The sequence below is a fragment of the Melopsittacus undulatus genome, chromosome 2 (genome assembly GCF_012275295.1).
Source record: "Melopsittacus undulatus isolate bMelUnd1 chromosome 2, bMelUnd1.mat.Z, whole genome shotgun sequence".
NCBI lineage: Eukaryota > Metazoa > Chordata > Aves > Psittaciformes > Psittaculidae > Melopsittacus > Melopsittacus undulatus.
The window spans coordinates 42,602,223-42,618,373 of record NC_047528.1 but is presented as its reverse complement, the minus strand read 5'-3'; the positions used below and the strand labels follow the sequence as shown (position 1 = coordinate 42,618,373).

The 16,151-nt window shown below is 34.9% G+C and overlaps 1 protein-coding gene across 4 annotated transcripts in view; it reads right to left on the bottom strand.

Moving 5' to 3' along the window:
- SCEL (sciellin) overlaps positions 1–16,151 on the bottom strand; it is a 48,743-nt gene that overhangs the window by 2,482 nt on the left and 30,110 nt on the right. For 3 of the 4 annotated variants that reach the window (XM_013128794.3, XM_031048071.2, XM_031048070.2), the window contains exons 11-17: positions 12,873–12,932; positions 11,322–11,378; positions 9,819–9,878; positions 8,235–8,324; positions 4,672–4,746; positions 3,200–3,308; positions 233–335 (exon numbers count right to left, since the gene is read on the bottom strand). In XM_013128794.3, the coding sequence (XP_012984248.2) occupies positions 233–335; positions 3,200–3,308; positions 4,672–4,746; positions 8,235–8,324; positions 9,819–9,878; positions 11,322–11,378; positions 12,873–12,932 (554 nt within the window). The remainder of the gene's footprint in view (positions 1–232; positions 336–3,199; positions 3,309–4,671; positions 4,747–8,234; positions 8,325–9,818; positions 9,879–11,321; positions 11,379–12,872; positions 12,933–16,151) is intronic. The other variant, XM_031048072.2, reaches the window with a different exon arrangement.

Sequence of the window (16,151 nt, the reverse complement as noted above, 5' to 3'; positions counted from 1 at the left end):
GATTTCAGTGAGACCTTAAGAGATCTTCCTCACAAGTACCTAGTAACTATTATGTCTAGAACCTGGGGTTGGATATCATCCTAACTCAGTCTTACTGAATGAAATACTTTGTAAAGGTTTAAGTGAACAGAAATGAGAAAAGCAACAGCTGTGTGGTAATATATTGAAGTTATTTGAATGAATTTCTCTACACTCTTGTTCTGTTTTCAGTATAATACATCTCGCATCTTACCTTTAACTTTGGAATAGCAAGGCTCACAATGCACAGTTTGTCGGTAAATCCAAATGCTGTCTCCTGCTCTCAGATCTTCCAGTGGTCTTTTACATACTTCACACTTTGACACACAAGTAAAAGTAACAAGAAAAATTAAAATGAATCCTTCTCTAATATTCATTCCCTGCATGCTATCTGTTAGGAAGTAAGCAACCACAGACCAGAGTAAGGGTTATGAGTAATGCACTATCAGCTAATCTGAACTCTGGAAGAGCAGTTTTAATGAGCAGTCAATTATACATCTGAATATCTCACCTTTAGACATCTAAAAATCAGAAACCTAAGTCCCAACTGGTTCTCTAGGTTCTTATTATACTCGCCAAACCATCCCTTCCCCCAGACATTTCCAAGTGTACTCTTTCTGTCTTAGTCTAGAGATTTATTCTAAAATAAGATTAATCACGCTTTTGAGATCCTTTTGTTTGTTCACTGAGTAAAGGAAGCACGATCAGACTTAATCCAGCTCAGAGTAGATCTTAGACAATCTGAACCTTCAAAAATATTTTAGACTGTATCTTAATCATTAACTATGTCCCCCATTATTGCAGAATCTGGACACTGCTCTCACTAAAGTCTCACAGATAATTTTTGAGATAGAGAAGCATTACCTATATTTCACATATAAAAATACACAGATATGCACAGAAGTTGAGTTCCCAAGATCACAAGGAAAGCCTACAGTGGACCAAGGAGCAAAATAATTTGATCTATAAACAAGAATCTTAACACCATCCATTTTTTTTGCAATCTAATGAAAGAATAACAAATTCAGGGTTTTTTTTGATATTTTATCCTCTGATAAGTGAAAACCAGAGTCTTCCCATAATTTTCATGATGGCTCTCTATTCAGATAAATTTGGACTAAAAATCTTTATTAAAATTAAAAATTAAAAGCCTTACCCAGAACACCCTTTAGCAGCTAAACAAATAAAGAAACTGTGTGATGTCAACACCATGGACTTAAAGACAGTGGGATTAGATCAAGGATCCAGACAATATGCAATTGCCTTAGATTACATGTGCTCACTGGGGCTAGTATGAAATTTCAACTGAGAACTTCGTGTTGATTAGCATAACTTGTGAGAGTACTAAGCAACTCGGGTTTTTATGTTTTACCATATTGCTTTTTTTCTATATCTTTTCTACACAAGCTGTTATTATTAAGGTATTATTAAAATAGTCTGCTACCTTCACTAGTTTTATGTTTCCTTGTATAAGTCAGCAAAAGGATGGTCATATTTTCAAAGCTTTGATCACTAAGATTAGCTAGCATTTTTATACAGAAAAAAACCCTACAATCTGGCCTATTTACTCACTGAACTTCTAGGCCAGGTTGGACAGAGTCTTGAGCAATCTGTTCTAGTGTCTCTAATGTCTCTGGCCAAGGCAGGGGGTTGGAACTAGGTAATCTTAAAGTCCTTCCCTACCCTAACCATTCTATCATTCTATGATTCTATAATTACTTTTACAAGGAAACAAAGACCTCATGCTGCTGCCAGCTACATGTAAATCTCTAATGGATACAAGGTATTTGTAAAGAGCTAAATGAATATTAATGATAGGAAATTGCACTACTTAGTTAAATACATAACTACAAGCGTGAACCACAGACCTACATTAGCTGTTTAATTTTTTTGCCAATGCTTTCATAAATGAGTAGTTACACAAAACTTAAGCTGAACTTTGCTGACCAGAAATGTCCCCACTTGAGAATAGGTAGCAAAAAGGATATAATTTAAAAGTTAACATTAAATATTTAACAGATAATTTGGCCAATACCAGTGTAGGAGTGTTAGCACTCCTAACTGTGTGAAAAGCCTATTCCTCTTTATGTGGACTGATCTATCCAAAAAGGATAGAAGCAAAGCAGAGCTTGTATTTACATGGAAGAAATTGCATTTCTACTGCTCACAGAGCTTAGAAAGCCTATATGAGACAAAAAGCATATGTAACTTCATACATGTTAAGTATAGCCTTACTGCTGTATTCTGCTTTGGGTTACTTTTCATGCAATAGCTAGGTAGAAGGACTGCTATCAGAAGCAGAAGTATATGCAAGCTGGACAGAAAAATGAGCTATGCTAATGTGTGATTTTGACAGTATCGTTTGTTAGAACAGCAAACTCTGTGTTGAGATGCAAGTGGGATTAAGACGAAGCAGAAGGAAAACGGACTAGAGGGCTGAGCACTGATAGGCATACCCTGAGAAAAGTTTAAGAGTGAATTTTAGGTTGAGACCTAAGCTTTGGAATGACAAGCAAATTTTTTTCTGTGTTTTCATTCTTATTGGAAACAAGAAAAAAAAAAGAAACCAAATATAATTTGTACTAGAATGAGAAAGACACATCCATTTTCATCAGTATTTTATCCTACAGCAGAAACTATCTGTAAGACCCAAATTTTAACCAAATCTTTGATCCTAGTAGGTAAAGTGATTTTACCTCTGACTGAAATACATTTTACTGATGCCTTTGGGTGTGGCTTCTGCACAAGCTATAGTTATCCTTAATCAAGGACATCTACAAAGCTTCACAAAAAGAGAAATAGAATAAAATTTTACAATATGAAGAAAGTGCAAGTAGGAAATAATTAATCAGACAGAAGCCTGTGAAGCTGAAGCCTTATAAATGTGTAGGACACTCAGGGTACATTACACTGCGCCCTTTATTCTCCTTGCAAGAAAGGATAGACAGGGAGAGGGAAAGTAGAGGAAGAGGGGAAGAGAGATGAAAAGAAAGAGGAAGGGATTGTGTAGGGTAAGAGAGACTGCTATTTCCTACATTAATCTTCATCTCCAGGGTGCAAGATTTCCTCTTCTCCCAGGTGGAGAAGGCCTAAGGCCTAAATATTCTCCTATTATCTGTGTACTATAATGCAGGTATTACATTCAAATGATATTTGTTAATAGCAGGTGAAATCCTCTTACCTTGAAGCAAGTTGAATGACAGCAAATTTGCAAGGCATCTAAGATCATTTTGGCATCTATGCCCAAGGGCTTCCTGCAGTATGTACATATATCTTTTCCAATTATACTCCTGTGTATATAATACAACATCGGCTGTCAGAAAAAAACCTACCATTGAAATCTCAAGGAGAAAATTGATAAGCTTAGGACACTAGGTGGGAAAGACATTTGTATACTGTACAATGGCCATAAATGGAAAAACATCATGTGTATGTTCCTTCAATTCTAGTTGACAGCTGTAATATACATGCTCCTGTGATGAGCAAATTGCTGAGCATAATAGTCAACTAGCAAAAATACCTTGATAGAAAGGATGGTCTTCTTTGGTGAACTGAATGATTTCAAACAATAATGAGGCTGTATTAAGCTGCTGAATGTCTGGGAGCATGTATACTAAATGGGGGTGAAGTGGAGGATAATGATTTTAACATTTTAATCACAAAAGAAAATTGGTAGTTGAATTTAAACTGCCGTCATTTGATCAGTCTGATAAAGAACTGTCTTCTATGTTGCAGAAGAGCCTGAAAACATAGGCAGAAATCCTACCTTCATTGCAGTTATAGTGAACACATGCATAGAACAGCCTACCTGGCATTCATAACAATCATATTTTAGAAAATTTTCTCACCTCTTTTTGCACTCCTATGTGGCATCAATATGTACTTTCCCTAGATGTAACTTTTGGTGTGTCTAATATCAACCGGTCTGGCTCCTTTTCACTCAGTAGTAAACCACTGTACTAATATTTAATCATGCCCAGAGTCTTTTATACTTACTTTGGAAAAGAAAAAAAATCTTTATTTCCAAGTAGTTGGGCTGAAAATAGTGACCACATTTATTTTATTCTTTTTGTTTTCCATGAGGTAAGCTATTACTGATGAGCAAATATCCTTCCTATATTTGGGAATATTTTAGCTGGTCTGAAAACACAGTTTTTAACAGCATTGTCATGTGAAGCTGTTCCTCCACATCTGTACACAGAATTGGTCATTACAGACACCATCCCCAACAAGGAAGGAAATTTTGCAGGATAAGAAGCTGCCCAAGGTAGAAACCTACAGTATCACAAAGCCAACTCTGTCACTTAAGGCATTGGCTATTGTTTCTATAGATATTTTAAAATGTCAGCTGTGACAAGGCTAACATAACATTAGGCTGATGAACCGTGGTAATGATTTGACAGCACGACCCCACTGAAAGGGAGCTCCATATGAAAAGCTGTCTGACAAGCCTAATGGGGACTTCCACTGCTCTCTTTTGTCTGAATCACAGAGTCACAGAATCTCAAGGGTTGGGAGGGACGTCGAAAGATCATCTAGTCCAACCCCCCTGCAAGAGCAGGGTAACCTAGAGTACATCACGCAGGAACTTGAATGCTTATGCAAAATGTCTGTGTCCTTTAGTATTCTACAATGTTATTAATGTGTACTTACCGATCAGAAGTGGAGTAAACAGTTTTGATAGTATTTCCAGTTATATTTTTGTCATAGGTACCATATGATGATTTGCTGTGAATCAGTGAAAGAGCAGCAATTAGTAAACAGTACTTTTTATTTTTAAAGGTTTCACAACACTGATGATAATATGCAAATAAAAAGAATGCAAAATGCTTGTAAAAAAAAAGAAAAATATCATCATACTTGATGATAAATTATCTTCTTCACAGCCATCAAGAAAAATATATAAAATTCAAACAAAGAAACAAACAAAACACAAATTAGAAATATGGTGTCCTTAAACCATGCTCTGTTGCTGAATGATTCTTCAACATTTGAAAATTAAATCCATAGTTCCACTGAGCAAAACCTACATGATAGGATTGGGTTTGCCTGTGCTGAGATCCTAGCCTAAATGATACATTTCAGGAAATGGTGACACACTGCTTTTTTCCCCTTTTCCCCCCTCTTCTTTCACTAGTCCTCAAAGAGCTGCCAAACAGCCAAACAAAAGTATAATACCTCCCTCAAAGTAGAGTCAGGATCTTTATAATACAGGCTGTTCAATGTGAGATTTGTGCTCACTACAGTAACTCTATTGTTCCTTGTATCAGAATAGGAAGGAATATACTGAATTTAATTATCAGGGAAGCTAAATCTTCCTTTGTGACTGTCCCAGTTCTAGCTGCTTAACTGTCAGCTTTGTTTGCATAGAAGGGATGGGCATGTATGTGACAGCTGAAGAAGTCATCTTGCCATACATGTTTTGAACATTTCTGAACTGATTTAATTATCCTATTCCTCCAGAAATTCATAAGGTATATGGTAATTATTAAATGTTTCATATCACTCTTGAATAATGTTTAACAATGTTAGGAACCATTTTTTATAATCATGTGCATTTGCAGAACATATCTTTTTCAGGGAAAGTATAACAGACTTAGCATGCATGTGTAATGTGTTAAACAGCCCAGATGATACACTTTTCTACATACCTGTCTTTTGTAACATGCATACGTTTTACTTGATTTTTATGCAATACCAGAAATGGATTAAAGTTGCACAATTGCTGAGAAGCTTAAATGATAACTGTTTTATTAACCTTTCATAGAACATAACAATGTGCTTGCTACTTAATAGTTATGTAGCAAACCTGGGTTTGCTCACCACAGAGAAAGTACCTCCTCAAATGAACACCCAGCACTCCATTTACCTTTCAGGCAAGATGAAAGCACCTTAATAAGTAGGAAAGCAAACTGAAGCTAAGTGATCACATTTTGAAGGAGTTTTTCTGGCTATTTTTGCCCTAACCAAGCTAGACACATGCACAACACTTGTCACAAGGTGAAATATATTGGTGGTGCAAGTCCCTGAAGTTTCCTGCTGTAGTGAAAAGCAGCATAGGAATATGACCTCTCTATTCCTGCAAAGCATGGGCCTATCTGTGCTTTTCATGATTAAGCTTCCCCCCCCCCCGCCAAGTCTTCCATTTAACTCATTGTATTTAGCTGCAGAATCTAGTGCTGAGTCAGGTTGACATTTCAAATCATCTAGTTAAATCAGGTTTGAGATAAAGGCAAAGTGAGTCCTATGCATTGCACACTCACCATAATACAGCCAATTTACATGCAACTTGCGTAAAAATAACACTGTTTATCTTATAGGAATTGACTAGAGAAGAATGCTTTCTTTCCTCAGGTGTCCTCTTGTAGACAAGTGTCCCTTGACTTTTAATAACTGGCTAGAGTACTATGGTGGAAATACACAAAAACATACACATCCACATCTTAAAAAAATAATTGTGCTGTGTAGTAAAAAAACCCTATGAAACTACAGCAAAAATATTTTTAAAGCATCAGTTTCTAGTCTTGCCAACAGAAAGTGTGAGGAAACTCAGAACCTTTCAAATAAATGCATAATCTGACAACTTGACAAGACGCTAAGTTAAAACTGAGCCATGATGCAGCCTAAGACTGCATATCTGATCAAGTACTTTCTTTCAGTTCATATCACCCACTCCTTTACTTGCTATGGTGTGATTCGTTTATACAGTAAACAACTCACCAACAAATACTCTGTAGAACCTATTGCATAAACCCTGAAAGAATAACCTGCAGAGACCATTCATTTAGTAAGCTTTCATGAATTAAATTATGATTAGAGCTTCAGGTACAGGGTATACATATTGCCAATGTGCTTTGTGAAGCACATTCTTTGCCCTGCATTCTTGCATTACTGTTCTCTATTTTAATTTTCAAAGATAATTAGAATATTACACTTCAGAAGCTGTATGTCTGCAAAATGCTAATTATTTTTTGTGTGGAATGTTCATTTAAAGTCTTAAAATTGTATGTTGTTTCTTTTTTTCTGTTGTATGGAGTTTTGTTTTTTCCTCAGCCAATTTATAGGGTTGGCCTGAAAGACCATGCAAAAATTACAGAATACACAAATTTCAATCACCCTCCAACCTCCTACAGCAAATGTAAGAAAATAAGAGAGCAAAGACCCTGTGCTCAGTCACACCCACACCAAGGGTTAGGTGTGCATAAACTTAAGGACTGGGACATTGGCCATGGTTCCTATGAAGTACCAGACTGTGACTATTTTACTTGTTAGTAAGGCTCAATAGAAGTTTTCTTCTCTTTCTCATGTCATCAGCCTTGATTTAGGCAGTTCACGGCTGCCATACAACAATACAGCACCTTACATATGAGATTATATATTTAAATAGTCCTATTTATATTAATATTTAATTAATCCACCTAGATGGGTGGGCTGGTACCAAAGGGTGTTTTTTCTAATTGAAGAAGGTCTTTTATGCAAAATTATTTATTATAATTTTTTGTCATAATTCTTTAAAATGTATATTGACTGTGAAGAAGCATATATTTCCTTTATTCCAATGATTTCCTGTTACCAACAGACCTTGTCTTTAGTTAGCTCTACACAATATCCCTACAACACATTTTTCACTCAGATTTGCAATGCATGTGCTTATAGAGACAGAATACACCCAGAACAAGAGTATTTGCAAGAGAAATGTTTTTTAAAATAGTTTGTACCTCGTCAAAAAGTCAGAAGCCCACATTACAGTTTCAGTGATTTGGATGAGAGATGATACATGGGCTCAGATTCATCCCATGTACTTTTAGGAACTTAGCAGGCACTTAAGTGTAATGTTTTCCTTACAGCCTCTGGAAGAAATAAGCTCCCTGAGAGTGTGATGTATCCAACATGCAGGAAACGCCTTTCCTCTCTGATTGTATAAGAATTCTGGCTTAACTGCTCTCCTAAATTTCATGCCTCAGCTACATCTCTAGAGCTACACAGGCTATGTCTTATGCTCTCCACTCTGTGTGCTAGAGCTATGCTCTGTGGGCCACCATGCATGGGATCTTGGAAGCAGAATTTGGAAGGGGGCTGGCATCTTTCCAGAGACCAGGGTAAAGTTTCTAAATATCCCTGAAATTTCTTGCATAGATGGGTTCTCTTATTTTTTTTTTTTTTTTCAAGAAATGCCACTTCAGGTGTTATGGTTCTCAATATATTGTTCACAGTACCTGGTTTTTCTTTCACTGTCACCATAGTAGTTTGTTTCTGGGAGATTATTTAGAGCCCTTGGAGGATTTTCATATGCTTGCTCAGTTATCCTAAAAAAGAGAAACCATACAATATGAAAACAAACACCTTTTAGAAATCACATTCAGTTACACAAGTTTCAGTTACACTTAACAGCCATAAATGTAGAAACTTGGGCTAGAAACAGTAGGTAAAAGAAATTTGTCTTTTTCTTATGGTTGTTAAATTGTTGCTTATGAAAAATAATGGAATAAGTGACCTATAATTTTAAGTCCTCTAGTTAATGCTGGTAGATATATTCATATCAGAAACTTCACCTAACTTTAATTGAACTCTGATTTCCTTAGAGTGCGTACTGAGGCTATCAACTATGTAGTAATGTCTGAGTAGTTGATAGCACTATGCGTTTTCTTGGCAATATTCTATAATGTTTTATTATTGGTTTTACTATATCTTAGTTTCAAATTTATTTTTATATATATATATAAAATACAGTTATGTTTTTATTAGAAATGACCAGCTAAACAGATATGTAGAGTCATTTTCAAAAGTAGGATTAAGGTCCAAGTAAATGAAATGTTGCCTCCTGCAGTTTTCCCTGCCACAAACATGACATGCAACCAAACATAACAATAAACCTTGTCAGATAAATTACAGGATTTAAGGAGTAAGTGCTAGTAATATTTTTGATGATTACACAAAGCAGCTCAGACAAAGGCTGCTCTTGTTTGGTTCTGCCAAAAGTTATATTCTGAAACAACTTGATGATTATCAGCCTTAATTCTGGATGTTTGGGCTGCAGCTTGATTTATTTCAGTGAACATGCCAAGGTCTGAAGCTTTGCTAAATGAACTTGCTCAGTGCTGATCACTGTTTTATATGCATAGCATGCTACATGAAGCAGCACCCTCTGTTGTGCCTGACTCCTAATCTGTCAGGCCCCCTTTCAGAACTAAAAGAGAAACTCATTCACCAGAGATATTCAGCATATGCTCCTCTGGTCAGATTGTCAAATGGGACTGCTAGAATAAATAGTAAGTTTTATATTAAAAATAACAAAACTGCTAGCTAAGTTCTTCCTTTTCATTTAGATATACAACTAAATGGAGACTCAAAAAGATACCATCAGAAAGGTACCTAAGAATATAATACTAACTTCACTTTAACTGAGCAAAATGGATCTTTCTGCAAATAATGAAACTTAGTAGCAGTGAAACTTTCAATCTGTGAATGTGTTTACTTATATTTCTTTGAGATGCTAAGATCTGAATTCACAAAACACCTAGATAAGCACAAATATACCTATGAAGATCTTGTCACCAGGCATTATCATTCACTGCAGGAGATTATAGGTTTGAGTCATTGCTTATTATCGAAATACATGCAGCTATACTCTTTTATCTGGTTAATCAGGCATATTTTAGAAATAATAGAGATATCTTACTCAATTTATGCAAATTCTGCTCACTCACTTTAGGAATTCTCATTTTCTGGTACCACACAAACCAGCTACAGCTCTTGATATTGACTCTAGATTTTAGGAATAACTGTGAATTGAGTCTTACTGCTTTGTACTTTGATCATTAGCAGACTTCACTTCAGTGTGATCACCAAGGGCCTCACCTCTGTGAAAGTGAGGAAGACCTCTGAATTAATCAAATTATTTGATTCAAGCTAAACATATTAAATGGGTTGATTTATTTATGTTGAAGAAGAGAAGTACTGTATGCAAAAGAAAACTTTTCTATGTATTTCTGACTATGACTATGTATTACAATTGTTTAAAATCCTAAGTGTTTAGTTAATCATGAAGCAAGAGTTTGTATTTAGTTATATACTAAATATTAATAAAATAAAATTATTTCATTATTTATTAATGTGTAAGAATATTTAAATGCTAAATATTTGAATTTTTATAAATAATTGCTGTTTCCTAGCCTGTATTTGATGAGGAATTGTAAAAAGTTAAAATTCTATGGTTTAAATCAAATAAAAATAAAAATTTTGACTTCTCTAATGATTTTTACAGAACAGAAAAAAATATAAAATGAAGACTATACTGCAATATTTTCCAGTTTATCTCAAGTGTGACACTATTCAAACTACTAAAAAATGCTAAGTTCTTTGTAGTATTGTAAGATAATTCATGTTGGAATTCAGAGTTGTTGAGAGATATCTAGTTCAACCTCCTGCTTGAAGCAGGGGCAGCTCTGAGATCAGACCAGACTGCTTGGGACTTTTTCTAGTTGGGTTTAGAAAGCCTCCAAGGACAGAGATGGCCTGCTGTCCAAAACAGCTTCTCCCAGCTTCACAGCCCTTCCTATAGCTGGCCTGGGCCTTTGTTGATTCAGTTTATGACTGATGCTTTGCATTGTGTTGCCAGGTGAAGGGCCTGCCTACATCTCCTGTACTGACTATGGCTCTACTGTTTTAACTTGATAGCATAATTTCATTCAGTACAGGAACAAGCACCATGAGCTATGGAGATAGCTGCCAAACTGAGTTCTTTGGTTTGTCATTATACCCAGCCCTATTCCTCTCATAAGTGCTGTTATCTAGGGTTGTATACAATCTCTATTTTCGTGTATTAATATATGTCACCCACACAATATGTTAATATAAATTTACATTAGTATTTTATAGTAAATGATCTGTAATTAAAAATAATATTATGCATTGAAGAATTTTTTAAAATGAAAAAAAATGGCAACATTGGCTCTCACATGCAAATGAATAATTATACTAAGGAAAAGATTAATTTCTTATTTATTTATGATAATGATATTCCTCTTACATATTTAAAAAAGACAATTTTTGGTTTAACAGAAAATTTCACATTAATTTAAAGAACTTCAGTTTAAAGAACCTTTTTCTTCTACACTGAGTTATTCATATTTACTACCTGTATTTAATGAAGAATTTTTAAAAGTTAAAATAAAAAAAAAAGTTTAAATCAAATAAAAATATTTGGCTCCTGTAATGATTTTTACGGAACAGAACCTATTCTAATTTCCAGCCAACCACCAATATTTTATAAATATATAAGGGAAACATTATGACATCCTTGCCTCTTATTTTTCTGACCAGCAGTATTTATTTCAGTAAAATCCTTAAGGTCTTCTCCTCTGAAACAACAAACAAGAACAACTGTTAGAATATTGCCCCTGTGTGAGAAGAGGTAAAGAGTAATAAAGGAAAGAAATATATTTAGGCCCACATTTAAAAGGAAAAAAGTAAATTACTAGTTAAGTTTATGTTTAAAATCTACAAACAGTTATGTTATTGACCATAATGAGAAAATATGTTTACAATTTTCTACTAGCAAATTAAAGTTCTGTACAGTTAAATAAAAATTATCATCTAGAACACCCAAGAAAAGGAAAAGGCTTTGTTTAATCATATCAATGCTGCAGTGTAAGATTTTTCTTTGCCAGTGAAGACAGTGAAGGATAAACACGAACTTTCAAATAACTTAGTATTAAATTACAGGTTCCAAGCAGCCTAATCCTTGTTCACATCACTAATTTGCAAAACAAATTTATGTTTTTTTTTAAAGAAATGTCTGCTTCTTAAGATGTCACTAAAATCATGTCCAAATGTCCACATATTTTTGCTTCTGGAATGACAAGAATTTATCTCTGTGTGTAATCATAATTAACAAAGCATTGATTATGTCTGTACTTATAATAAAAATTTAATTGCCCAAAGACTCACAAAGTTTACATAGAAGGAAACATTATTTTAATTTCATAAACACAAACTAGTGGCTAGTTTTTCTTCAGGATTTTTATTATTGTTATTATTAATATTGTCATCATCGTTATCATTATTAAATGGTTCAGTGAATTAGAGAATGGAATGTCCCATGAAAAGCACTCCAGCTAATGTAAAAACCTCTGATTTTTGTTAGGTAGAAGTAGGGAGCAAAAGCAAAAGGCTAAGTTTGCTCTGTGATAAGTTGGTCACTTCATAATAGGCATATTAATCTTAAAACTTTGGATGCCTCCTGTACTTCAGTAGTGCCTCAAAGTCTTGGAGTCTATCCCAATGAATTCTCTGTGAATTGCAATTTGCAAGTTATCTGCAGAATTTTGGTGTAAGGAGTGACAAATATTACATAGCTCTTACTAGCACAGTACCCTGCCAGCTCCTCCTCTTCTGTGTGCTTAAGAGCTGCTTACAAGACCACAAGAAGCTTAACTTGAAACACACTGAGCTGATGTGCTCTTCAGAAATATAAATTCAAGCTGTTTTTTATAGATCACTGCCCTTGCTGTCTGAAATGTTTTGTTACACCCTGCTGCAGCAACACTTATCACTCATGAGCTCTACTGTATTCAGTTTAACGCCCCTTCTCTAACTGCATTAAAACCTTTCTTTATCAAGGAAGCATACCAGACATGTATGGGAGTTTGCCAAATTTATTACGTGCTCAGCTGTTAGTACCCATGATAGTTAATTAATCTGTATTTTTATATTCATTATTCTGTATAAGGAATGCTATTTATTAATCTATAAACATTTTACAGATGTGGAATGTTACCTTTCCTGACATTCTCATGGTTACAAACTACTCACTGCCTTAGAAAAGCAGGGCCTGAGAAGCTTTGAAGACTTACTCCTTGTCACTTGTGAAAGAACTTGGTTTCACTTTGATCTGGTTATCAAGATTTTGGTTCCTTTGGAGACAGAACAAAACCAGATCAAATCATAATTAGTATAGACAGTGGTCAATCAGCCAAGTTAAATACTCACTTAAAAAGAAATTGTAATTGTCACATTCTTTATGAAAAACAAACTGATAAAAATTTCAAAGCATACATCATTTAATAAATCAAAGATGTTCATAGGCATAGCCACATGCCCCCCATATGCACATTAGCACACACTTCCTGGAATAAGAAGACCAAATTATGTTTTGGAAACAACAAGTTATACCTAATACTTGTGTTAGAAGAGATAATTCCCACTGAACATGCATCATGGACAACTTCAAAGAGTTCCTGACCTCTAACATGCCATAACAAAAATCTTTACCAGATAATTCAGTCAAGTGTCCCTGGTATGTGGATGAACAATTTTTTATCTAAAAAGTAACCATGGATTAACTTTTTTTGGCTAAATCAGTTAAAAAGTCCATTATCAAATAGCTAATTATTCTTGTATCCTCCATTCTTTTATGTGCTTAGAGGTATTTAAAATAATGAATCTCTAGTCTTCTATAAAGCCTACAGAAGCTCTGCAGTTGCAGCTACCTCAGTTAGGCTTTTTATGGGCTATGCAACCCTCACATATATATTGGCTGCAATGTGGCATATTCACCCAAAACATAGAAAACAGGAGATTTGGGACTCCGGTTTATTCTGGCTGCAGTCATGGGATTCTATGCCGTTTACTCAGCAGGGTTATCAGTAGACTTTCCACTTACTGCTGCTGACTTTCACAGTGTGAAGCAACAGAAAGGCTGTGACAGTAGCAGAGCTGTGCCCTGCAGGCCAGCACGCTCCTGTGTCTGATTTCAAGGGAATATATAAGCATTTGGAGAGCCAAATTCCACTACACTTTTTATGAGACTTAGCTCAATAAAACACATACATTCGAAATTTTTACTTACAGCATGGATATAAAATATTATATTCACTTTTTTACAATTTTCAATATCATATTTTTAATAATTTCTGGGAGTTCTTTCAGAATCAGATAAATTAGTTGAAGACACCTTCCTATTAAACAAAAAAATTAAATACAGTGCAGATAAAATAAGTTCCTACCACAAGGCCCAAATATCAGAACTTCTGTTAATCTCTGTAAGAAATATTAAACTATCTTAGTATACGTATATCAGATGCTAAATAATTGAATTAATGATACTATAAAAATTTAACGTAGAAGACTAGGAGTTTATATCACTTATATACTTGTTATAGGTGACATTTTCTGTCAACAGGAAATGAACAAATGCACTCAAGGTCAGCAGAAAGTATTCTGGTTTTAAAACACAATCTTTTCAGGTTTTCACATGTATTTTAACACTTCCCAAGTAAGTTCAGATTCGTTTTACCTTCAGTTGCTCTTTTCACTTTGCACAGAGTTTTCAAACAAAGAGGAGTTATCTAAAATAGTTCTACCTTGACCTACTGCTTATTTGAAAATCATAAAAACAAAAAAACACAAATTTCCAATAATTTCAGAATCATTCCTTCAGAAATGTGCTTACTGAGCCATATTAATCCTTGGTGCAACTTGAGAGATAGAGGAGTTAGTTCCCTTCTGTAGACTTTAAATCGTCATGACTTTGCAGCCAACAGCATTTTTTTTACTTCCTCATACATTATTTTCAGTGCTTTGAGCATCCCAGTGCATTGACTTGCAAGGAAGATTTTATTCACTGTCCAAAGGGATAGTAACAAAAGTAATAAAAGTCTAGGCTGCATGTGCACTCCTGACAACTACCAGCCTGATTTATAGAACGCCAACACTGAAGAGTCCTAATAAGTGAATATAAACAGTTGCAGATGCAGATTACAGCATGAAAATGCATGCTGACTAGCCTGTTCAGCTATGCTTTATGGTTCCTATGGAACAAACTTCTGTAAGATATAACTCTTAGAAAATATTTATTTATTGCACTCGTCATACTTCTCGAATTTTCAGCCTTATGGAACATCTACCTGATATGTCTGCAGCAATTAATTAAAGTTGACATCTTGTGAGTTCCTTGCCTTGAGGTGGTTGGCTAGTGCAAAGGAGAGGTCATGGGATGTACAGCTTAAAGCTACTGGTTCGAGCATAGTTCAGGTTATTAGCAACTAAGTTAAAGTTTGAGAGCTGTTATTTACGGAAGGATAAAATGTAAAGCAGGGCAAGCTGCAGGATAAGTAGGAATTTATTTGATTAGGTTCAGGGCATACTTTTACTCTTTCTTTTTATCTCTCCTTGTTAGCTAAGCTACATTAACTTTAGCAATAGCACACAGCAGGCACCAGCATTGCTATCACCACATATCTCCATTTCACATTAGATTTATCAAATTAGAAAGGATGTGCAATACAGAGCCTAAAGAGAATTTCAATTTAGGTTTTGCTTGAGAGTTGTTAGCATGCTGCAAAACAGCAATACAATTTATACCTTTCTTAATACTTCTAAAAGAGGTATAAAATATTAAAGTGGGGAAGAGACCAACACATATGTTTATACATTGAAGAAGATCCTCGATTATCAGGATGTCTGATGCAGTGAAAGGCTGTTGTGGGAAAGTCTTCCCAGTTGCAGGTATAACTGTTATTTGAAAAAAATAAGCTATTTCAATGTCCAAGGCTGACTGAATTGAGTTCCTATCTCTCAAATTTGTCAGCATGCCTTCAAAATATAGATGATGATGGAAACCAGCAGGATAAAAATCCTATACAAAGCAGTTTAGACAAACTTTGGGAAATATCGTTCAAATGCGTTAGGTGACTTGTAAGAGAGCCTGACATTTTTCATAGGTCATTCCAAAGGATGCCACCTTCAAGCACAGTATTTTCAGAGACAGTCATTACATCACTGTGTATATTCTGCCTAGGGTGAGTGTTTTTTTAAATGGATGAAAATCAGTAAGGTCAGACTGCCTGCCAGGAGGAGAGTATATAATTTGTTTATAAATTCAGGAAGATGATGAAATATTTTAATACAGCCACAGGACATGACTGGAATTTTTCAGGAGCACCTAACTCAGCATAACAAATATATATGCTTGTATTCTATACAAAAATATTGTGACAGCAGTACAAAGGACTTTGTATCATATTTTGCACAAAAAGATCAAGGATTGGAAAAATCTACTAGTTTATTATAAAATAAAAGCATTAAGGCTTAGATTAAGATCCAAGTGTACTTGTTATCATCACTGCAGTGTG